This window comes from Drosophila albomicans, chromosome 2L, assembly GCF_009650485.2.
Source record: "Drosophila albomicans strain 15112-1751.03 chromosome 2L, ASM965048v2, whole genome shotgun sequence".
NCBI lineage: Eukaryota > Metazoa > Arthropoda > Insecta > Diptera > Drosophilidae > Drosophila > Drosophila albomicans.
In genome coordinates, this window is record NC_047628.2 from 19,121,805 (window position 1) to 19,145,633 (window position 23,829).

The 23,829-nt window shown below is 37.3% G+C and overlaps 1 protein-coding gene across 5 annotated transcripts in view; it reads left to right on the forward strand.

Annotated features, from left to right (window-relative positions):
* LOC117565982 (CUGBP Elav-like family member 2) overlaps positions 1-23,049 on the forward strand; it is a 141,299-nt gene extending 118,250 nt beyond the window's left edge. For 3 of the 5 annotated variants that reach the window (XR_007954648.1, XR_007954649.1, XR_007954650.1), the window contains 7 exons: positions 4,877-5,058; positions 5,120-5,417; positions 5,480-5,674; positions 13,350-13,499; positions 20,518-21,064; positions 22,429-22,509; positions 22,586-23,049. Coding sequence is in view for 2 of the 5 variants with exons in the window: in XM_034245387.2 (XP_034101278.1) it covers positions 4,877-5,058; positions 5,120-5,417; positions 5,480-5,674; positions 13,350-13,499; positions 20,518-20,789 (1,097 nt within the window). In the remaining 3 variants the exon portion in view is untranslated. Of the gene's footprint in view, positions 1-4,876; positions 5,059-5,119; positions 5,418-5,479; positions 5,675-13,349; positions 13,500-20,517; positions 22,317-22,428; positions 22,510-22,585 lie in introns of those variants that run through there. The other 2 variants (XM_034245387.2, XM_052003107.1) reach the window with 1 other exon arrangement.
* Positions 23,050-23,829: the final 780 nt, after the last annotated feature.

A 23,829-nucleotide genomic window follows, 5' to 3' on the forward strand; every position in this document is an offset into this window, starting at 1 on the left:
CATGAAGCGAATACAAAAGAAGCAGCGAACGAGAAACCAAACGAAAAATGAAAAACGAAATGAAATGAAGAATATTTGCCATAATTTCTTCGACGCTCTCGACCCAAAATTAAATTTAATAATGCAGAGAGGAGAAAAGCTGCTCCCAGATATGCTGAAAATGGCGATGAAATTTCATTAAGTGGCAAGGTGATATATTTTTTTTCCTCTCTCGCGCGCTCCATACATGCAAATGTGTGGCAGCCAATGCGTTTATGCGAGAGGGGCAGAAGGGAGAGAAGAGAAGTGTGTGGTGTGCTGAATGTGGCTTATTGATAAGTTTGCTGGTGTCCTGGCCGCAGCGCTTGATTAGATTTTAGCCAGCAGAAGCTAAAGCAGCAGCAGCAGCCGCTGACCTGCCTCTGAACAAATGCTGCTGCTGCTGCTACTCGATGAAAACCGCAGCCACAACAACAGCAAGGTAGGGATAAAGAGAAGGGGAGATGAGTAGAGGGGGACATCCATTGGGCGTTACATTATTTTTGCGAAAATTTGTTAAATATGCCAAACACGCAGCGATGCATGCAAAGTGGCAAACCAGGCAGCAACCGACCCAACCCAACCAACCAACCAACCAGGCAGGCAGGCGGTAGCAGCCAGTCAACCAACCAAACAGAGGCAACACAATTCCAGCTACAGCTCTCAACCCCGAAGTCATCCAAGCGGGCAAACCAGCCAAGCCGAGCTAACCAGCCGTGGCATTGCGTATACGACGCGAGGAGCGCGCGCTTCTCATATTTGTGACATAAATAAGCTAAGCCCCAGGTCCAGGTGCAGCAGAGTACGAGCCAGAGCCAGAGTCAGAGCCAGAGGCAGAGAGTCCAGGGCACAAAACAGCCAGCAGCCAGCAGCAGCAGCAGCCTGGAGTGCAGCCGGCAAATATGACCCGCTTACATACGGAATCAGCAAAATGTGTGAGGGAGAGAGGAAGAGAGAGAGAGGAGAAATGCTGCACAGTGACAACATGTTAATTTGTTCAGCCAACTCGCATGATTATGATTTACACACACAACTATTAGCATAAAGATGGAAATAATCGATAACGAGAATGTGCGCGCTGATGCTTAAAAGAAATGAGGATATAAAGTAAATGCAGCCGATATCGTAAATACACACATATACATATATAACACAGTGTGCTTCACATCATCATCAACAGCATCAGGCGAGTCGATGTTATATGATGTGCATTACATTTGGTTACTCTCGGTTTGAGTTGCGTTTTTGCTCTCTCTCTCTCTCTCTTTGAGTGGTCGCTCGGTTAGTTGAGTTGCATGCAAAATGCCAAATGAAAATAACACACAAAAAGCACACACACACACCGAACTGAGTGTGTGTGTTTGCACAAGTGGCCGCACTTAGTCGCTGCTTTGCCTCTTGCTGCTGCTTCTGCTGCTGCAGGTGGATGCAGAATGCTTTATGTTTTCAAATTAAAGTCGAAAGCGTGGCAACACTTAATGTGCGCCACTAGAAGCAGATTAGTTGCATTAAGGCAAGAAGAGGGGAGGCAGAAAGGGAGGAAAGAGGTGAGTCTTGGACCCAGGTCTCAATATTAATATTTTAAAGAGCAAGAAGAACACTGCAGGCCGTCGAAAGAGACTTGAAGTTGAACATTAAAATTTAAATTGAATTGCACTTGAGCAAACTTTAGCTAAAACTCTGGAAATATCTACAAAGGAAGCGCAATTTAAAGTTAAGAGATTAAGGTTGGCAATTTAAATAGGATAATAAAATAGCAACTGGAAATTTATAAAGCTTTAATTGCTAAGCACATTATTAGAAAATGAAATACCGTTAATATATTGCAGTTGTCGATATTACTTATTAATCTAAAGTTGCATATTGTTTCAATTTTATCGTTTCAAAAAAGTTTGCGATACTTTACCATGTATTCTAAGAAATAATTGTGATCGATTCGATGTTTTTTATATAACCAATGAAGCGTCAGTCTGATTGTAAAGTATGATCAGAATATTTTATAAAGGTTGATATTTATTATACTTAATTTGATGTTTATTGAAAACTGAATTATTATTTTCAAAATTGCGAACTAATTGCAATTGCAAAAGTATCAACTAGTTTTGTTAAAGCGCCCTTTATGCTTTCATAAGCCTATTTTTTTTTATTTAAAAAATAAATTTACACTAACTTATTTCTAGAGCACTGGCTGCAAAGGCCTTTGGCTTTCGTAAACCTATAAACTTTGCTAATATTCATCAGCAAAGTTCGATTCGAAATGTAAGGTCGCGCTGTCAGAAAATTGACAACTAAATATTTGCAGAGAGTCTGGCAGAAGTTTCGTTGGCATATCTCTGGCATAACATTTGCTGCAACTGCCGCAAAAGTGCTTGCAACAGCAAATTCTCTGCTGCAATTGCAACAGCAGAGTAATCGAGGTGTAAGGAGGGAGATGACAGGATCAAACTGTGTGTTGGCAGTCAGCCATGGCAGGACACACACCTCCCCACCACCATCAGCAGCAGCATCAGCATCGACACGCATCAAATTCAATGAATTTTAAATTTTTTTTGCCCAATGTGGGTGGGAATTTGATTGTTGTTGTTGTAGCTGTTGTTGCAGTTGCAGTTGCAATGCGATGCTACTGGGATTATGATAATATAGCTCAAGTGCAGTTAGCTTTTGCTGCTGCCGTTGCTGCTGTCGATGCTGCTGCTGCAATAATCATAATAATAATGCAAGTGCTGATGCTGCCGATGGAGACAGCGGTTTGCATTTGATAACGATGATGATGCAGCAACTCTCCCTTTACTCCCCTCTTTCTCACTCTCTCTGAGAATGGTAATGGCAATGTGACTCTAGAATGTGGCGGGTGCAAAGGCCATTTGCCTCTTTAAGTGTTTGGCAAGTGGAGGTATTATTCTCTGCTCATTATAATGCTCAGCTAAAAATGTATTTCACAATTGCACATCGATAATAATATTAATAACACTACTAAATGCTATGCTTAAATAAAACGCTGTGTTCGCTACACTTTTGAGCTAATAATCAATATTTTCCATAAATAGCTTAATTATGATTTTAATTGATTTCGACTCGAAAACAGAGGAAAATTCATGTACTACCAAAGTTTCTAGCTGTTGCTGTTGCAATTATAAACAATAAAATGAAAATTTCGGCACAATCGAAAATTCGAAACCATCGATGCGATGATAAAATGCAGAATAATTATGCGAAATAATTGCTGTGAAAAAATGTTGCTGGCAATTGCAAAAACTGCATACATATATTAGTGTAATTAGATTTTCGCACTAAAAGCTAGATAGATGAATAAACGATCTTCTTGGTGGTTGGCTTTAAAAATGCTGGCGAAACAAATGCAAAAAATGACGCTTTAATGAACCGCATTTAGGCGCATTAATTATTTAGTTGGCTGGAGAGAAGGGAAGTTGCTTTGCACTTCCGGTCGAAAGCTGGCGGCCAATTGCATATTTGATAACAATTAATTTGACCAGCGGCGCATTTTGCGTGTTTGTGCAAATAAATTAGCTCCTACCTTCAACACACTGTGTGTTGTCCCCTTTATGCAAACATTTGGCGATATGTTAAATGTGCGCCAATTAGTTAGGGACCAAAACTCTCGCAGAGCACAGACTGTGCCCCATTCGCAAATTTTAATTTATGCAAAATTAATTGAGCAATGTTAAATGGCAAAATTAACTAAAAGCGAACTTCACTCCACTTCACCTGGTCACTGATCTCTGGCCCTGCCCTCAACCCACTTGTAACTGGGCCAACCAACTACTTAGATATAGGGAAGGGGAACAGCGAAGAAGTAGGTGCTGAATATTCCTCTCTAGGGCAACAGCAATGTCAGCAGTTGCCATCGACTGCAAACCTTGTCATGCGATATCATTGAGGTCGGTCTTAGACTGCGAGTTGAACTCACGTCTCGCATTTCACTTTGTGTGACTGACTTGGCGACAACTGTGTGTGTGTGTGTTTGTGTGCTTTGGGTAGTATGTGTGTTTGTTTGTGTGTTGAAGGCTGCTGTGGTTGAGGCTTTCCGCATTGCGTTTTCTTCACGCAGCGATTAATTTACCAAGGCCAAGGCAACGTCAGCTAGCATACTAGAATTCTTGGCTGATACCCTGTAACTAGTGTGAATAATTATCGGATTAGTTGGTATAAATGAGTTGCAATGCATCTCGGATTTTGTATTTATAAGAATCTAAAAATATTTAGATATTTGTTAGTGATGACATGTCATTGATTTTTCTTTAATGTGGCAATCTATTTTAATAATATTGAATTAATACAATAATATTATATATTTTTAATATGCTACTGCATTATTTTTCGACTTAATGATAATTGAATGCAAGGATAAATCACTGCAAACGAACTTAAATCGTAATAGAAACATAGTTGACTTTTTCGGACTTTTTGACCATAACTTTGCCCTGACTGACACTACAAACTATTTAAATATCTCTAATCGTAATCTTTAAGAAATATGCAAAACATGGAAAATGGCTGGATTTGGTGATGACATATTCATGGCATAAATTAATGAATAAACTTTGAATTTATTTGGTGAATATATTATTGTCTATGCCTATTTAAACATCGTATTGCATATATCTTAACAGTACTCACTTACACTTATGTTAAAGTTATATAAATGTTACAATATTACTAGCTTTGCCACGCTATCCAGTTTTGCTAGCCTATTACAAAGATTAAATCACTAAAAACAAACCTAAAATTTAACCAACCGTAATAGATACTTAGTTGACTTTAGACTTTTTGACAAACCAATGACTTTCTTAAATGAATTACCATAATTTCTAATACAATCTCTTTCTTCTCTTTGCAGAACGCAAGCTCTTTGTGGGCATGCTAAATAAGAAGCTGAACGAGAACGACGTGCGCAAACTATTTGAAATCCACGGTGCCATCGAGGAGTGCACAGTGCTGCGGGATCAGAACGGTCAGAGCAAAGGTTGTGCCTTTGTCACATTTGCCACCAAACACGCCGCCATAGCGGCCATTAAAGTTGTAAGTAGAGTAATCTTTACATTGCTTTAAGCAATCTGTTGTTTACACTTTACTTTTGTAGACTATGAATCAGAATAAAATCATGGAGGGCTGCACATCGCCGTTGGTTGTTAAATTTGCGGATACGCAAAAGGAGAAGGAGCAGAAAAAGATTCAACAGATACAGGCAAATCTATGGAATTTGGCCACAAACATCAATATACCATTGGGACAGACGGCGACCAGTGTGTCGACACCGATACTGCCAAACCCACCGCAACAGCCGTCCCCAGTGATGGGAGCCGATGCTCTAACACCTGCCAGCATTCAATTGCTGCAGCAGCTACAGACAGTCGGACTGCATCAACAACTGCTGCAAGGTATGAGAAATACTACTTAAATATTACATTAACTAATACTAATTTATACACTTTATTTTCAGCACTCACTGGTTTGGGTGCTGCACAGCAAAACAATTCGACGCAGGACACGACGAGTGCGGCTGCAGCTGCTGGCTTACTCAATCCACTTTCCGTACAAAATCTGGCTGCCATTGCCGCCATGACGCAGCCGAGTCTATCGAATGCTGCCACCTCGCCGGGCAGCGCGCAATTGACCAACACTGCGGCACTTTTGTGTAAGTCTTTCTCCCACACACACACATCGAACTCTAATCAACTAATTTCCATTTTGCTGTCAGCCTTGACAGCTGCCCAAATGCTTTCCCTTTTATTCATACACTCTTCGACTTCCACTTTATCGATTTCTAATTATTTTGTCGCCACTCAAATGTGTCGTCCTCTTCTTTTTGCTCTCTTTGTGGAGGTCTGTGTGTTTATTGCCTGTAATGTCTGGGCAAATCACTTGTGGCTTTTGTGTTTAGCTAGTTAGTTTGCTTTTATTTAGTCGCGTGGTCTTCTGCTTGCCACTTGCATAATGATGCCATGTGGTTGCCGCCTTGTTGTTGTGCTGTCTCTAGAATATTGTGCGATAATTGGGTTAACTAAATTGCTGACGTGAGAATTGCTCAAGATACCAATATAGACAGTTTGCACAGCAAACGCTTATTAATGATATTAGCTGAGATGTCCGTTTACGTTCTCCTTGAACTAAATATTCTAGCAAGCAGGCTTAAAGCAATATTTAATGTGTTTTAAAGACTTCTTTAAGACTCTTTTTATAAGTATTTATTTATAAGTATGATTAGATATATAGACTATTTCAATAATGGTTCCATCTATTTGTGAAATTATAATTCTCTTAAACTCTTTTTTAATATGCTCATACTTATAAAAATAGGAATAACATAAATAGGTAGCTAGCCATATGCTCAAGTAATTCTTCTGTAATTACAAATTCATCCTTTTTTGGGCCAAGGCATTCCATCTTTTCCTTGCACTTAATTGAAGTGAACATTAACTCAATCCTTTTGCCATCAAATCAATTCCATTCTATGCGCATACAATCTTTTCTTGGATGCTTTAAAATAAATCTGCCTCATGTGGCAGATAATTGGATCAATTAGCCTAATTCATTAGCTAGACGCGTGTGTTGCCAGTTGAGAAAGCACTTTCTCTGAAGTTAATTTTAGATCCGAGGAATGGATTGCTGTATTCTTGTCTTGTTTTCTGCCTGTCAATCTTGCGTTGTCTAAAAGAAAATTCGCTCAGTTAATTGAATTCGTTTTCAAATTACTTCGAGTGACTGAGTTTTGGGAATTGTGATTGCCTTAAGACTCTTTATATATATTAAGTATGTATGTATATAACCTAACTCAACTCTAACATGCATATTATTTCTCTCTTTCTCCATGCTAACCAATTTTGTGGATCTAACAATGTATATATAAATTATGTTTTTTAACCCCTACAAACACGTGCACACACACAGGTCTCTTAAGAAAAAAGGCAGCAGCTGCCAAATCATCATCAGCAGCAGCATCGTCAGGTGAGAGGAAGAAGCTGTTGTAAATTTCTGCTTTTGATTTGAATTTCGATTTGTTGCGCCTGATTTTGACGTAGAAATTTTGTTTTCCGTTTCCGTTCGTTGTTTTTCTTTCTTTTTTATGGTTTCATTGATGATGCAAAAAAACTTAATAATAATGGTTATTAAGCTGACATTTAAAGCAAACGAAGCGATGCTTATGTCATGTAACGCTCACGTGGCTGCTGTTTTACGTCGTCGTTTACGTCACGCGCCACAGTTGATGGCCGTAAAGCAGCAGCAGCAGTCAGAACAACAACAACAACGATGGCAAGTGCTGCAACAACTACAGCGCAAAAGTCAAGTGAAGCCGTAGCAAACGAACAGCGCACAAAATTACAAGTTACACTCTCTTGTGAAATTAACAACACGGAACTTATTGCAACAGAGTAGCAACAGCAACATCAACAGCAGCAGCAACAGCATTCGAGGCAAAAAGCAAGTGCCAAAGGAGTGGCAATGAGTCAAGGGAAATTGTGAGTGCAGCAAACAGGGGGGAGGGGTAAGGGAAACGAGGCAGTGGCAGACTCTCATTGACTTTTTTTCTTGCCGCTTTTTCCGCTTTGGGGGCAAATTGCAATGGCGAAGCAAGTTTCAACTGCAACTTGCAGCTATCGCGCCAAAAACCCTCGTTGCAGCAGTTGCAAGTCCTTGCAATGTGACGATAAAAACGAATGTTGTACGAATGCAACATAAGTTGTCTAAGAATTATGGCCTGTCGCCTGCGCTGCCAATAGATCCCAAGAAACAGACATAGAAAACACAGGGCTAAAAGAAGAAGAGTCTCAATGGGGAGAAGTGGAAAAATATTCGCTTAAAGTGTCAAGGAAATAAGTTAAGCAAGACAGTTAAAAAAGCCTTTCTATACTTTTACAAACGAATAAAGTTTTCAGCTTTAAAGAGAAAGTTACGCACGCCAGAAAAAACCTTGCGTTAATTTTGAAAATAAATAAGGTTTTCAGCTTTAAGGAGAGGTAGAAAATATTTGCTATAACTGTCAATAAATTACTTTGAGTGATAGAAAATTCCAAGAAAAAATATCTGCATTTACTTTTAAATAGTAATAGGGTAATCGAAGAGAAGCGATATCTCTCGGAAAACTTATTTAAATTGGCTGTTCATGAGTCTGTAGAGAATCTTCAAAAATATATCTGCCTTCTGAGAACTTCCTAAAAGTCCAAAAATATCTTCAGTTTCCATGAAGAGCATCAAGATTCACCCCTTCTCTTCCATTTAACTGAATTTTTTCGCTGCCTCACGCAGCTATTGTTGAGTTTTTAACAACGAAAGGAAATCAACTGCTTATCCGCAGCTCCCATCTCGAACTCTCTCTCTCTTCTTTCTCAGAAATCCCCCTAAAAAATATTCGCACTAAGCTGCGCATTACCAAGTTAATTTCATGAGCATCTGCGAACCGTAAAAAAAGTGCCTGACTTAACAAGAGAAATGCCAAAAACAACACAATACAGGAGAGTGAGCATAAGGAACAGAAAAAACGCCAAGTTATTTAAGCGGATTTTTCGTGTCTGCCTAAACTACAAATACAGCAGCAGCAACAGAAGGCAGCAGCAGTTGTAGACAAAGCACTTGCCTTGGGCCACGCCTCCTTTTTTCTAGAAGCTGTTGCCTATTTGCGGCTGAGAAGAGAAAGAGACTCTCACTCTAGAGCTGTGTTGTGTGCACTTGTGCGTGCTCATCATGTGCCACTTGAACGATTTCCGGGGCACTTAATTTAATGAAATATTAAAAATTCCTCTAAAAGAGAAAACCCCCAAGTCCGTCTCCTCTCGAAACAAATAAGAGGGGAGAAATTCTGCAGAAATTGGGCGAAGAAATTGTGGAAACTACTCAACCAAAAATCTTGGAGTTCATAGTCTCTCGTTTTGCTGCCCAAGCATTGCAGCTGACAGGGGTCAGTAAAGAGAAAAGAAAAACTCACACACACACACACACGCTTACATAGCGCCTATTTCCCTTGGGGCAAAAAGATTGCGGAGAAAAAAATTATGTGTAAAATGAAAATTTTCGGAGTTTTTCTCCTTGCCTAGAATTGCCTGTTTTTTTTTTAGGGAGCCAACTGAAACATAAACTATACTATAAAATCACTTTTGGAGTTCGCATTGTGTTTTTGCTGTCGTTGATTGCTGTTGTTATTGTTGTTGTTCTCATGAAATGGGCCAACAAATTGCGCTCTCTGCGTTTTGTGTTTGCTGCAAATTGTTTACGGCAAACACACACTACAAAAACAAAAATACAACATGTGCCTATAGATGGAGTCTTAATTGTTGCTTCCTTGTTGCCTCACTCATTCTATTGTTTTATAAAATTATAGACAAGCACTGAATTGCTTTTAGATTTAGTTTGAGATGAATCAGATACAAATTGTATAAGTTATTTAAGAAATACTTTTGTAATGCAAAAAACGAAAACTCCAATCGGATCCTAGCTGATTTGGCTGGCTCGTTAGTATATTTTAATACTATCGATATACCAATAATTGGCTTTGGATTTACTTATTCTTCTTACCTCAGTCATTCTGTTGTTTTTTATAAAAAAAAATTATATTTACAAGTATTGAGACACTATTTGGATCAGTTTTGAAGAATTTATTATAGATTGATAATTGTTGATGTGTGATTTCTTTCTTTTCAATAGTACTATGGCATTTCTTTACCATATTTCATTCTTCCAACTTTCATTCTTGTTTTTTCTTTATATCAAAAGTCTTCCACATTCTATGCTCTTTTTGTGTCTAGGCTTTGCATTGCCTTTTTTTAGAGCCAAGTTAAGCCATTGCCACAGTTTGAATTGGTCTTTATTAGCATTAACAAAAATACGAGAGTATTTGGCAACAAAGAATCAGGCAAATCCTGCAACAATCTCAAGCGCATCCAATTCAAAACTTTACCACCACCCCCAAAAAATATAAAAAAAAAACAAAATCAAAAGCCAAAAAGTAAACAAAATCAAAAAGAAAAGTGGAAACAAAAGCAGACGAAGCTGCAAAGGCAACAAACGGCAAAATCTTAATCAAAGTTTTGTAAAGTGCAGTAAACTATGTAGTTTATACTACGGCTCCCACTTTCCACTCTGCAACCCTGCCGCCTCCACTTTCACAATATTCGAGAGCTGATTTTTAGGGTGCTCCATTGTCGGAACACGTTTTCAACTCTGTTTTCAACATGGCTCTCCATTACGTTTGTTTATACACTTTTTCGCTCTTTGCACTTCAAAATCAACAACATCAGCAGCAACAGCAACAGCAGCAGCAGCTGCAACAGCAAAAGCAACAACAACTGCCGAAAGTCTTGAAGTGCCTGCAAGTGGCAAAGTCTTGGCTAGACAAAAAAATAAAAAATAAACTAAAATAGAGTACAACAAACTCGCCTTGAAATTGCAAAAATTTGCTAGTCAAAAAGTCAATGCCAACGGGCAACAGAGACAGAAGAAGCAAAGGCTTTAAATAATTTTTGTTTTCCACTAAAAGCTAAATGAGAGGAGTAGATGAAGTAACTATAGTTTGACTAATGCATATCCTGTTATTTTTTAAAGAAAGTAAAAAATGTTTCATATTGAATTCTTTGGCGAAAATATTACGTGTGGGACTATTTTAAGTGAATAAAACATATACCAAAGTATTATTCTTATTTTGAGTAAAAATGAATCTTTTAACTCTTGATTAGTACTTTAATTAGTGCTAAGAATAATATTTGAAATAGTCGGATTCGTAATTCGAAAACTTTCTATAATATTTGTATATCTTTTAAGTTTAGTCAGCTCTTGTTTTGAATGCATTTTTGAATTGACAAAGTCTTGTCTAGTATAAGTATTATATTTATATTCCTTTTATTTTTAATAAAGTTACCCAAATTTAGAGAAGTCAAGGGAAGGGCAAAACTATCTTAATATATGAAGTCAAAAAAATTAAATTTTTGATTTCATATTGTAATTTCTCTATTCTCTACTATATCCAATTAAAAGTCTTTAGAATGCATATACTTTACTTACACTTTACAGGGTATTGAGAGTATCAAATGCTTGCAGTCAACTCAGCAGCATTTGCGTTCTGCATTTGTTGTGCCTCAGTTGATTGTTATTATTGGCCAGGTGAAAGGTTCAGTTAGTCTGTAGCCTAACAACATGACATGTTGCATGCATTCTACTTACACTCTGTTCTTCTTTTGACTTTTGTCTAAGAGTGGAGCATTGCCTTTATCCTGTGCATCTCTCTCTATCCCCTCAGGTTGTCTGCTTTTGCTCACCATCAACAACAATTAAAACAATTTCTTCAATTTCTTGGCAAATATGCAAAACTTGTTTGAAAATATGGCTTTTGCCGTTACCTTTGGCTGTTTTTTTTTTCTTTTGCTTTTGCTTTTATTTTTTTTGTTTTTTGTTTGTTTTGTTTGTATGTTGCCAAAGACTGTGCAGGCTTCTCTTTCTGCAGCTTGGCAAGCTGTTAAATTAAAAATGTTGCCCCCCAAAAATTGATTGCAACACCTTGCAGCAGCAGCAGAAGGAAGGTGAAGCAACTGCTGCTGCTGCACATGGGGTAAAACTTTTGAAATTAAATCTGTAAAATCTCACAAAAGTTTCCAAATGTTGCTGCGTATGTGTGTGTGTGTGTAAGAGTATGTGTATTTCGTTTCTTTGAAGAACTTTTCGTATAATTTTGTATGGCATGGAAATAATTTAAAACTTGACTGAAATTCAAACTTGCCTCGCAGTTGCATGATATCGCTATCTCCCTCTCTTTCCCCCGCTTTCTCTCTCTCTCTGTCAGTTGATGGCTTTCGTCTCGTGACATCATAACTTGTTATTAGCCAAATTAGTTATCAAATGCACTGGACGCTCATTGTCAACGCCAAAAACACCCAAACACACACACGCACATACACATGCAGTGGGAAACTCATTAATAACAGTCGAAGCTGTGGGCAAAGAGGCGGGGCGGGGGCGGGGACATGTGGCAGTTGGACAACTGCAAACCACAAAATTGCATTGCATGACGGGCACGCAAAACAACTAAATAACAAACAACAGGCGTCAAATTACACACAAAACACAAACCAGAGACCTGAGCATACAAAGCGAACACGAGCGAGTGAGAGAGAGAGCGAGAGAGTGTAAAAAAGAGACAGAGAGAAAACTATAGCTAGAAACCAGTCAGTGAGTTGTGTACCACATGGCGTATGCACAACAAATTAATTTTAGATTTATATAATGTATTACTTTTACAACACTGCTTCGCTCTACAATTGTATGAGCATGTGTCTGTCCCTGTGTGTGTGCAAGAGTGTGTGTGTTGCTGTTGTTGGAATATAATCAAATGTCGCTCGCGTCGCGTGATGTGGTGTGTAAAATTCGATGATTAATTACGTCTGACGCGAGGTCAAATGGAAGGTCAGCTAAATCCACATAATCATGTAGTACCAAACGTTATTATATAGTTTGATTTTAAACTACAGTCGTAAATCGTTGCAGAGTGTATAATATGTTTTGTTCTTTAATGGATGACTTAGGAAAAGTGTTGATAGATAAATTAATAAATAGTTGCAGTACGGATTTTAATTTTAACATGAATTAATTTGCGTATTTTAGTAATGGAAAATCTCTCTTAAGGATGTATTTATTTACCATTCTGATTGCACGTTCTCTTTATTCAACTCTTAAACGTCAACTGCCAGATACATCTTTAAGCATCGTATTGCATATATCTTAACAGTACTTAATTGTACTTATGTTATAGTTATATTAATGTTACAATATCGGTAGCCTTGGCATAATATTATGCATCCTGCACTGACAGCCTGTTGTCATCCTGACCTAGAGATTGCTCTCAGATGTTAGTCGATAAACACAAATTGTTTACGAATCATTGAAATGCTTGTGGTGAATTTTTTAAACCCATGGCATTATCTGAAATTCAATTCAGTTTATTACACAATATTAAAATAGATTGAATTGAAAGTAACTTAAATGTAAAAGTACTAAAAAATATTTTTGGGTATAAGTTATTTGGGTATTGTCTGCAACTTTCGAGCTCAATTTCATTCTCGCAATTTCATTTCTCTTTGTTTGTTTTTGCTTCAAGCATTGATAATACAATTCCTTTGTATATTAAATTTATTTATAGTATTTTTTAATTTCTATTTATATGAAATAAAGTAATATAAAATGTATTATATTCTTTTTTTTATTATTTCTAAATTATTGTATTCATGCTATTTTGCTCATCTGCCTAAACCAATTTCAACCGCAATTATTAATCTCTTGCTTCTACGATTATTTTAATTGTAATTTGTTTTCATCTTCTCTTTTTTGGGCAGGGTCTGATCCGAATCCATTGGCATCGGCGTATATGTCAACAGCCGCTGGTTTACCGCAATTTGGAAGCACCACAGCACTGTCCACCTCCCCGTTGGCCAGCGTTGCGTTGAGCGCTGCTGCGGCTGCCGCTGCGGGCAAGCAGATTGAAGGTGAGTGAAATAAATTGTTGAATTTGTTGGGTTGGGTTGGGGGAGGAAAGTCGAACGAACGAAGAGTGTGTCAGCGAGGAGAGAGAAGCGAAGAAGGGGTAGATTGCACAACCAACTCTCACACACACACACACGCACACACACACACACTCGCTCAGTCGCGCACAAATAGAAATGTCTAAACGCCAGACAATTTGATAAATGCTACAAAATGGCTGACTGCGGTTCTGTCAGTCAGTCAGTCAGTCAGTCAGTCATTCAGCCACTCAGTCAGTCCATCAGTTTGTCCGTCTGCCACACGCTTCTGCTGCTGCTGCTGTTGCCTGCCATTATATAAAACTGAATGCTGGCGTTCTTGCATCAGCTGCTGCTGCTGCTGTTGCAACATCAAATGCATTAACCCGCTCATTGCTGTCAGCGTCACTCGCATTCGCATTCATTTTGCGGTTTTTCTTTCGCATCCTTTTACTGCTGCTGCCTGTCACGGACGCTGTTTGGCTGTCAATCTACTTAGTTATTTGCTAGATTGTTCTTCTCAGCATCAGCTCGAGCTATTGCGCAATGTAAAAAGCTGACTTTGCAGCTTGCCACTAATGTATTTATGAAGAGATGCAGCAGCAGCAGCAGGAAAAACACAGTTGGCAACGACTAATGAAACGATGCACACAAAATGCAACTTTAACTAGTTTAAATTGTTGAATATTCTTCTAAATGCAATCTCAAATACCAAATCGAAAGGGAAATGTAATTCACAATGGAAAAGTTTGTGGCATTTAGGCAGCTTATATTTGAGTAGCTTAGTTTCTGAGATACAACACACAACAACAACATCTCGAATATGGCAAGAAACTAAGTATTAGCTACACATAATGCCCCATTCTCGATTTCGATTTCGATTTAAAGCTTCGGCTTGATTGCATTGCTGCCTGCCTCCACACAAATCCCAATCCCAGGCAGCCAGTTTTTCAATTGGAAGCAGCACAAAACTTACTTGGCAAAGATAAGAAAAATCAATAGGATCAATCATCTTATACACTTGCCACACACACACAACGTCAAGAGAGAGTAGGAAGAGGAAAAGGCAGACACACAGACAACTAATGCGAATATATATGAACGGTATTTTGCTGCAGCTTAAATTTTTATCAGCTTTTGACACAGTGTAAATATTACACACTTGACACACAATTCCATTAGTCAGACGTGAACGTCGATATCAGAAAATATTGCAACGTCTCCGCTGCTGTTGCTTTTGCTCTCGGTGTATGGCACACATAACATTAAAGTTGCAACACCACATGGCAGCTAGATAAGCAATAAGAGAGAGAGGAGGGAGGTCATTGGGGAGCAACGTCAGTCGCTAAGCAGATAGTCGACGATGACGATTACGATGACGATGTCGCTGACGCTGGGGCAGAATGCAAGCGGAAAATGTTTTGGCGTTGCACTTTTTGCCATATTTCCGGTTACATAAGCAACAGTCGTTGTCGCAAAGCAGAGAGAAGAGAGCAGACTCTGAGTCTAGTGAGACCACCGAGAGACATTCGGCGAGCCAGTCACATACATATGTATCTAAGTATCTGTGTATCTGTAACTCGAGTTGTAGTTGCTCTGTTGTGTGAGATATATTTTTGCAGTTGAGTGACTTTTGTGTAGCATACATTTCGGGATGCTTTGTCTGTGACTTGTTTGGTTTGCTGACTCATGACGTCTCCTTGCCTCCCCCCCCTACTACCCAAAAATTCCCTCGTGACCAACAAAATACATTCAGCAAGACGTAGTCATGACTGTTACCCAAGTATATGGTCTGTCTGTGGGTGTATCTGTGTGTGTCCACATACAAACAAATTGCGCATGTTATGCGACATGCGAGCTGCAATGTTTCCTCTTACTTCCCACGCTTCACTGCATTTGTTTCTAGGGACAGCAGCAGAGTGTCGTAAGATGTGCGGGGGACGCATAGCCAACTACTTCATAGTTTTCGTAAGATCATAAAGTGGCAAAAAAGTTATGCATGAGCCATAATTAGTCGTATATTAAGATGTAGTTAGTTACACCAACACACTGTACAAACTGAGTGAGGATTTGGGATTTCTTCTCCATGCTCCAGTTACGCAAGTATCAATTGCAGCTTATGCGCATTAAAGACTCTGATTTAAGTTAATTTGATAAGGATAGCAGTCTAGTTTAATTCTGATAGAATAAAACTAAATTAGAAATAGATTCTGCCTAAATAGGTTTTGATAGTTATATAGTTAAATGCAGCTGATTAAGTAACTTAGTTTGTTATCAACTTAAAACAACAGAATAAAATACATTTTATATGTAGATACTTTCTTACTTACTGTTATAATAATACTTAAGAACTCGGCTACTTTTCTTGTCTACTATTCTTTTATATCTCTCCACCCACATTCATATTATTTTGTTGAGCTATTTCAATGAATCATTGCTATTTTTTTTATTTAGATTTACTTATTTATTCATTATAAACAAAAATGCCCAGAACCGAGTCTGAACAAAACATATGTATTATATAACAGTAATCTATTTGTGTTATTTATATCAATTCAAAGGGTTTTTTACAATGATCTGTCATCCTTTTATGACTTCATGTTTTCTATAAAAAAGAATCAAACTTTTAAAGTGCTTTTAAAGACAAACGATTTTAAAGGTCTGAAAGTATAACTATTTCTGAAAATTTGAAAAACAATCTTTTTAAATTGTTTATAACAAGTGCACTGGTGTAACTTTTTTAACATGAAATTCTATAATTTAGCTCAACTCCTATCATTAGCTGCTACTGAGACAAATAACCAGAGTCTATTCTTCCGACCTTTAAATAAAAAAGGCATAAAAATACTCTAAAAATTATGTGTAACCAAGTTTACCACACACGATTTTTATTCGTATTCGTGGCTTTTTACTTTCCTTTTTCCTGCTTCCTCCTTTGCACACACAAATAGACTTCCTGTTTTGTCTCATTCCTTTTTTTTTTTTTGCTTTTCCCTTTTTCTGTGCTTTCTTTCGTATTTCTTTTTTTTTGGTGGCGAGGCGGTAGTTTTTATGTGTGTGCGAAAAACGATTTCCTATATTGCATTTTCCTCTTCCGTTGAGCAAAGATGCCGCATCCGCTGGTGACGTTGTCCTCGTCGTGCCACGTCCTTGTGCTGTTTCCCATTGATGCACATGCACATGAACATGCACATGTACATGTAACTTGCCTCCAATACATCTTTGCCACGCCTCTTCTGCTTCTTTCTGCTTCAGCATGTTTGCTAACAAGCAGCGGGGCCAACAATTTTTTGCCATATTCTCTCATCGCGGGGCCACAATTTGGGAAGACTCTCTCAAGGGCAACATGGAATTTATATGGCAGCATAACACATCTGGTTGCATACATCTTTATTGATTTTCAACGTCGTCTGTGGCAATATGTCGCTAGCTCATAATCACTCACTTGCCGAAGAGTCTAAAGCGGACTTTTCCGCAGTTTGTGTGAAGTCAAGTTCATTGCATGTGTCCAGCTAAAGTCGCAAATCTTTTTGACTTCCTCTTGCTCTTTCGCTCATGGATGTCACCACTGAATGTGTGTGCCTCGGTGCTTGCTTATTTTATATTCCAACTTCCGGCTTATGCACATGACTTTAATCTGGCTGCATCCGGTTGGAGGTCTCTTGGCTAACCCGCTCACAACTTGCCTTCCTTTCCTCCCCCTCTCTCGTCGTTTGTCACTGTCATATTTGGCTGTCTTTGTCTGCGTGCCTCGGCTTTTAAAGCATTGCATTATATTTATTTACTATATATACTCGGTATAATACTTCTTCCTTTGCAGCTGCCTGCAGCAGCAGCTCTTTATATATATTTCTTCTTTTTTTTTTGCTCGCTTCCTGCTTAATTTTGCGCCTGTCGTCTGCGCCTGTCTACATGCTTATAACTTGTTTCCTGTTGTTGTTACTCTTCTGCCTCGGTCTCTCCTTCTTCTTCTGCTATTGTGTTGTTGTTTATGCTCATGTCGTCATTTGATAAATTTCACATGCTGAGAATTTATCTGCTGCCTGAGCTCCTCGCATCGCAGATTGCACAAATCTCTTGCATTTTTTTTTTCGTTGCAACAAACTTCGATTTCAGATTTCGTTTTTCATAAAAAATGGCAAGAAAACGCTGCAAATCTTGTCAATGTTGCCTCGCAGAATGCAAAAGAAAATGTAACTTTTTGATGAAAGTGGGCGAAACAAATATGAACCAGTTTAGCTCAGCAACTTGTGATGACAATGAACTACAGAGATAAAGTGCTTTAGTTGATGCTGTAGCAAGTTTAAGCACAATACGATAAATATGTTAATTCAGCCAAGTTGTCAACTTATCGTGCTCATCTCATTGCGATAATCATTATCGTTACTTTTAATGTAAGAAAGTATTTGAATAGATTCATTGGAACAGCTACAAAAGAATGTTTTGAATATGGGAGCAGATAAAGAAGGCTTGGAAGACAAGTTCATAAAATATAATATTATTATTGTTGCTTATATTCATGCAAATCTCATTATTAGCTCCTTTTCTTAACAGTTCTCAAAGTTGTCTACAAATTGTGCAAATAAATGCCTTAATTATTTGATATGATTTAATCAACTTTAAGCGATAATGCAAAGAGTTGTTCATTCGTCCTTTAATTGCAATAGCTTTGCTGTCTTGGCAACAATAATTTGTGATTGCGTATACGCATTGTGCGCACACACGTGTTGCTCGTTAGTCGCTTTAATCAATAGCCATAGCAACAGCATTTTTTTAATTGGCCCTTATGAGTCTCTAATTATTGTAATAACACCCCGACATTGCCCTTTCCACTCTCTCCTTTTTTTTCTGGTGGTCGCATTAATTGTTAGGTGTGCAAAATGAGAGAGAAAGAGGAGAAGAAGCCACAGCTGTGCACAGCAGAGTGTATACAACATAATGAATATAAAAGAATGCTTGAAAGATGAAGAGGGAGAGAACGGCAGACGACGGCGCCTCTCAATTTGCTTTCATTTTATAATCGCATCAGTCACTCAGATTGTCAGTGAAGCCTTTGATTTGTGTCTTTGTTGTTGTGCCAGTAAATTCAATCAAACTAAACGAGGCAACGCCGCCACTGCAATGGGTAGGCGTGGATTTATATGAGAGACTGTGGCTGTAGCTGTTGTCGTCGCACTCCGAGGCAAATGCCTAGCGACAAAGCTGACAAAGATGTATCAATGTTATTAATAGCGCTTCTGGCAAACGATGATGGAGTTGACATCCACATCGAATATGATAACAACAGCAACACGGGAATGAGAAGGAGGACATCAGCGTAGGCACAAAGTTATTTGATTACAATGCTATAGCTTTATAAGCTTATGTCCGTGTGTGTGTGTGTGTGTGTGTGTGTGTGTGTGTGTGTGTGTGTGTGTGTGTGTGTGTGTGTGTGTGTGTGTGTGTGTGTGTGTGTGTGTGTGTGTGTGTGTGTGTGTGTGTGTGTGTGTGTGTGTGTGTGTGTGTGTGTGTGTGTGTGTGTGTGTGTGTGTGTGTGTGTGTGTGTGTGTGTGTGTGTGTGTGTGTGTGTGTGTGTGTGTGTGTGTGTGTGGGCGCAAGGCATTTGTGGCATGCACATAAATAGCCATTGTTGTTGCCATTTGCTTTGGCATTGCATTAATGATTGCGTTGATGTGCAGGCACTGCAGATTAATTACGTATACGACGAGGATTATAATGGGAGTGGGAGGTCAACACAGCAGACAGAAAAATCAAAGCTGTTGATTGACAGACAACTCGAAAATGCCATAAATATGAAATGAAAACATTGCAAAAATGCCATAAATGCTTTTAGCTGCACAAGTGGAAGGAAGTCTGACAGCGACAGCAGGCAAAAAAACTGCCATAAATATGAAATTATAACAATTAAATATAAGAACAAATACAGAAATGGATGTGGAAATTAACCTGAGTTTGATTGACACTTTGCTTCCGCTATGTAGTAAAGCAGATGATGGTTTTGCCAGCTGGTTGGCTGTCAAATTTGCAAACCGCAAAACGCCAACTGCCACTTAAAGCGTCATTAAAAAGCAGCGCGAAAGTGAAAACCTAATGGCAGCTATCTCAGACACACTGACTGCCTGATGACTGGCTGCAGATGTTGCAACTGCTACTTTATACTCTGTTGCTGTTGCTGTTGCTGCTGCTGACGTTGACAGTAATTTGCACGAAAAGTGCAAACCGCAGCAGGACGCAGCTGTTAATATGCGACGCCAGAGACGGCAGCGACTGCACGTGCTGCTAAACAAAATGCCACACGCACACACACACAGACACACACACACTCCCACACATACTCACAGAGACTATGCGACGGCTCTTGGTCGCATCATTTCCGCATCCGTTTTGGCAATCAGCTTTGCTCTGCTGTCTCTCTCTCTCTCTCTCTCTCTTTGCGCTGTGAAAACCAACGAACATCTGATGCTCGCTCGCAGCGTGTATATAATTTTAGCTTCTGCTCAACTTTCAGCTCATTCGAGCTACTGTCATTATGTGTGTGAGAGGGTGTGCGTGTGTGTAAGTCCAACACGTGTGCGAGGTAAATTAATTGCTCATTTCAAAGATGAGACCCACAGATGATGAGCTACCAAAATGTCAGTAGATTGACAGTGGACCTTAGATGCTTGCATACGCTGAGCAAGCTTTAATAATGCCAACCTCAATGGTCACTTTAATTACAATGAAACTCAGAGAAAGGCAGCTTTTAATCTTGCTAAAATTTGAAAAGAATTTTTATTTATTTTGTAATATTGTTTATAGCCAATTTATTTACTTTTCACTTCAACTTCTTGCTTAGATTTGGGCAGTTCTCTTTATAGTAATGATTGATATTCAAATTTAATTTCTGTTCTAATTTAGTGAATAGCTTAAACATTAACTGCTGTGCTGTGCATTTAATATTTAACTACAATAGTTTGTCATTAATTACGCATCCATTAACTGATTATTTTCGGTCTTTTTCCAGGTCCCGAAGGCTGCAATCTGTTCATTTATCATCTGCCACAGGAGTTCACTGATACTGATTTGGCCTCCACCTTTTTGCCATTTGGCAATGTCATCTCGGCCAAGGTGTTCATCGATAAACAGACTAGTCTATCCAAATGCTTTGGATTCGTTTCCTTTGACAATCCAGAATCGGCGCAGATGGCCATAAAGGCCATGAATGGCTTTCAGGTGGGCACGAAACGTTTAAAGGTGCAACTCAAGAAGCCCAAGGATGCCTCCAAGCCCTATTAAAGAAAGCAAAGAAAATAAATGAGAAAAAAGAGGAGAGAAATTTCTACAATTAACAACAAGCCACAACAACAACAATAAGAAAATGAAGAAGACCAACGAGAAGAAGAAGATCAATACAACAATAGCTAAAAGAGCAACAAGAAATGTATTTTTTTTTTATTATTGAATACACCAACAACAAAATTTGTTAAATGGAAAGAAGTCCAATGAATCGAGTCAACCGTGTGGAGCGCGCGTGTTTAAAGTAGAACCAAACAAGTCAAGAACCCTACGTTGTACGTATTTCCCCACTTCAATTTCACACCCAAAAATAAATAGTTACCGAAAACAACAAAAATACTTTTGAAAAAGTTATGAATTTGTGCCAAAAAACCCAATTTTGATATAGCACGTTAAATGTTGAAGTAAATCCAAATCAAATCGATACCTTTAGTGATTAGTTTAGCGTTTAGTTTTTGCGCCTGTCTCGCAGTTTAGTTTGTCAAACAGTTTTTGTTTGTTTACACGCCTTGAAGTTTCTTTCACACACTGAACGACACACTTGTTAATCCTTTTTTAAGCTCTGTCGTATAGTAATATATATCAACGCACATATATATATCTATCTATCTATTTTTAACAAATATTTTTTGTACACTTTTCTATCGAAATTACATGACATCTGTTTAAAGTGTTAGCTCTTAAGTTTTTGATATAAAACAACAACGAAAACATAACCAAAAATCACCCCAAAAAAACAAGAAAAAAAGTAAAGAAACAAACCCATTTTAAATGATCCGCACTTGTCTCATGTTTCATTTGTACATCTCATGTTGCAAGTCACAAGTTTTGAACGTTGAAAACAAAAGAAAACACCATCTGAAGTTCTCTATATACTCTAAACATAAATATCTTTATATATAAACATTTCTTTATATCTACTCGTTTTGTTAAATGGATTTTCACTTTTTATATGCTGATGCGTATATAAACTATATATAGTACATATATATCTCTAGTTGTAGTGCTTAATTTGATTTGTTAAAAGCCAACATTTTTATTTGTACTGAATGAAAGAAAATAATGTTTTTGTTTATACTTATCATTATTATTATTATTATATATTTTGTTTAGTTTTTAATTAATTAACTATAGCACTCGAACCAATGAAATCATAATCCAAAATCAAACTGAATATTTCTTATTATTTTTTATTTTTACTTTTTATATACTGAATTTTTTATTTTTATTTTCATTTTTTCATTTTCTTTATGCTTTAATTTTCTGGTATTATAACTGTAGCATTGCTTTTGGCCGCGCAATTTGATTGTAAACTTAATGTCCAAAATCATAATATATTTTGTGTTAAATTACTTAGAATCAGCTACAAACTTTTGTTTATGTAAACTACACACACACACATTGAATTCACATATACGTACTCACACTTGCATAAGCTCACACACATACATACACACACATTTATACGTACATGCATATCTATATAAATATCTCTAAATAAAGTTTTGTTTTCTGTTTCAAAATGCACATTCGCAATAATTTGTTGTCTCTTTTTTTGCTTTCATATCTAAACTGAATTATGCATTGTGACAGTTACTAATTGATATTCCTAATTCATTTATTTTTCTATCTAAATTAGATGCCAAGTTGACGTTTTCAAGTTGCTCTTTCAAGCTGTTATAATTTCTCTCTGTTTTTCGAAGCTGCTAAGAGTAATATGGTAAGTATTTTTAATACAAATTGAGAATGAAATCGGATAGAATCGTTAATCTATTCTTTATTTTGTTTCTTTGCAGTGCTGTCGTTCTGTATTTCGCATTGTACATAACATATATATATTATGCTGCCCATCAAATTGCTGTCATAAACAAATTCGCAATAAGTGTAAATTTGAATCCTGTACAAATATGATATATTTGTAAAGAAGAAACTCCCAAACACAAAACGGAACGTAAAAGAAACATACACAGAAAACACCTTGTAGACTATTTATAATAATAATACTTGTAAAATAGCAGCATATATACCATTTTTAATAAAGCTTGCGAAGCAAACAAATTTTAAACTAATAAAATACATAACAAGATAAGAATAACTGAATGAAAATAGTGTATGCATATACTCCAAATAGTGTGTTTAAACTTGTGTTTACCGGAAAAAAAAGCATTGACAAATCAAAGTTTAAGAAATTGATTCTGAAATTTAGCCAGACAAAAGGCAGCTTTTTGAGATAGCTTGTTTTAGCTAGTTTTATAATTTCGTAAAAACAAAAAAAAAAAATAACGAAAAAAATGTATATTTAACATTGCAGCAATATTTGTTTAGCATCAATTATTTGTCCACTTATCGTAGACTTAGCTAATTATGATGTGTGTATTATAATAAGTATATACATAATATATAGTATCTGTGCATTTTTGTATAACTATCTGGATGTGGCTTTAAATTCATTCTATACACAAATAAAACAAAACGCCTAATTTTCACGCTTTTTGTTTAGCAATGGCAAATGTGCAGAAATTGTAACTAAAGTTAAGCGTTTTTGTCGTTGTTGTGTAATTAAATGTAATTAAATAGCAGGCTAAGTGTAATTTTTTAGAGAAACAAAGCAAGGCTGTGTGTTCTAATTAGAGATTTAAGTAAATTACCATTTGATATGTGCGCAAATTCAACAACATCATTATGTAACAAAAATCTATAAAACTACAATAAAAATATATGACAAGCATAATAATAATTATTAATAACAACAACAACCATTTGCTGATATCGAACTGTAAACCCAAAAAACAAAAAACGGGCAGTAAATAGCGAGAACGTAAAAATCTAGTGATAAATGCAGTTAGTTAAGTGAATGAATTATATGAATGTATATGAATATAAATATATGAATCTATATATATAAATAGACGTATATGTAAATGTATATTGTATATTGGTATACAAACACACACACACAACATACACCCACACACACATACACAGCTAAACAGACAAAACTAAATCAATAAAAGGTGTCATGATTTTTATATTAAAACTA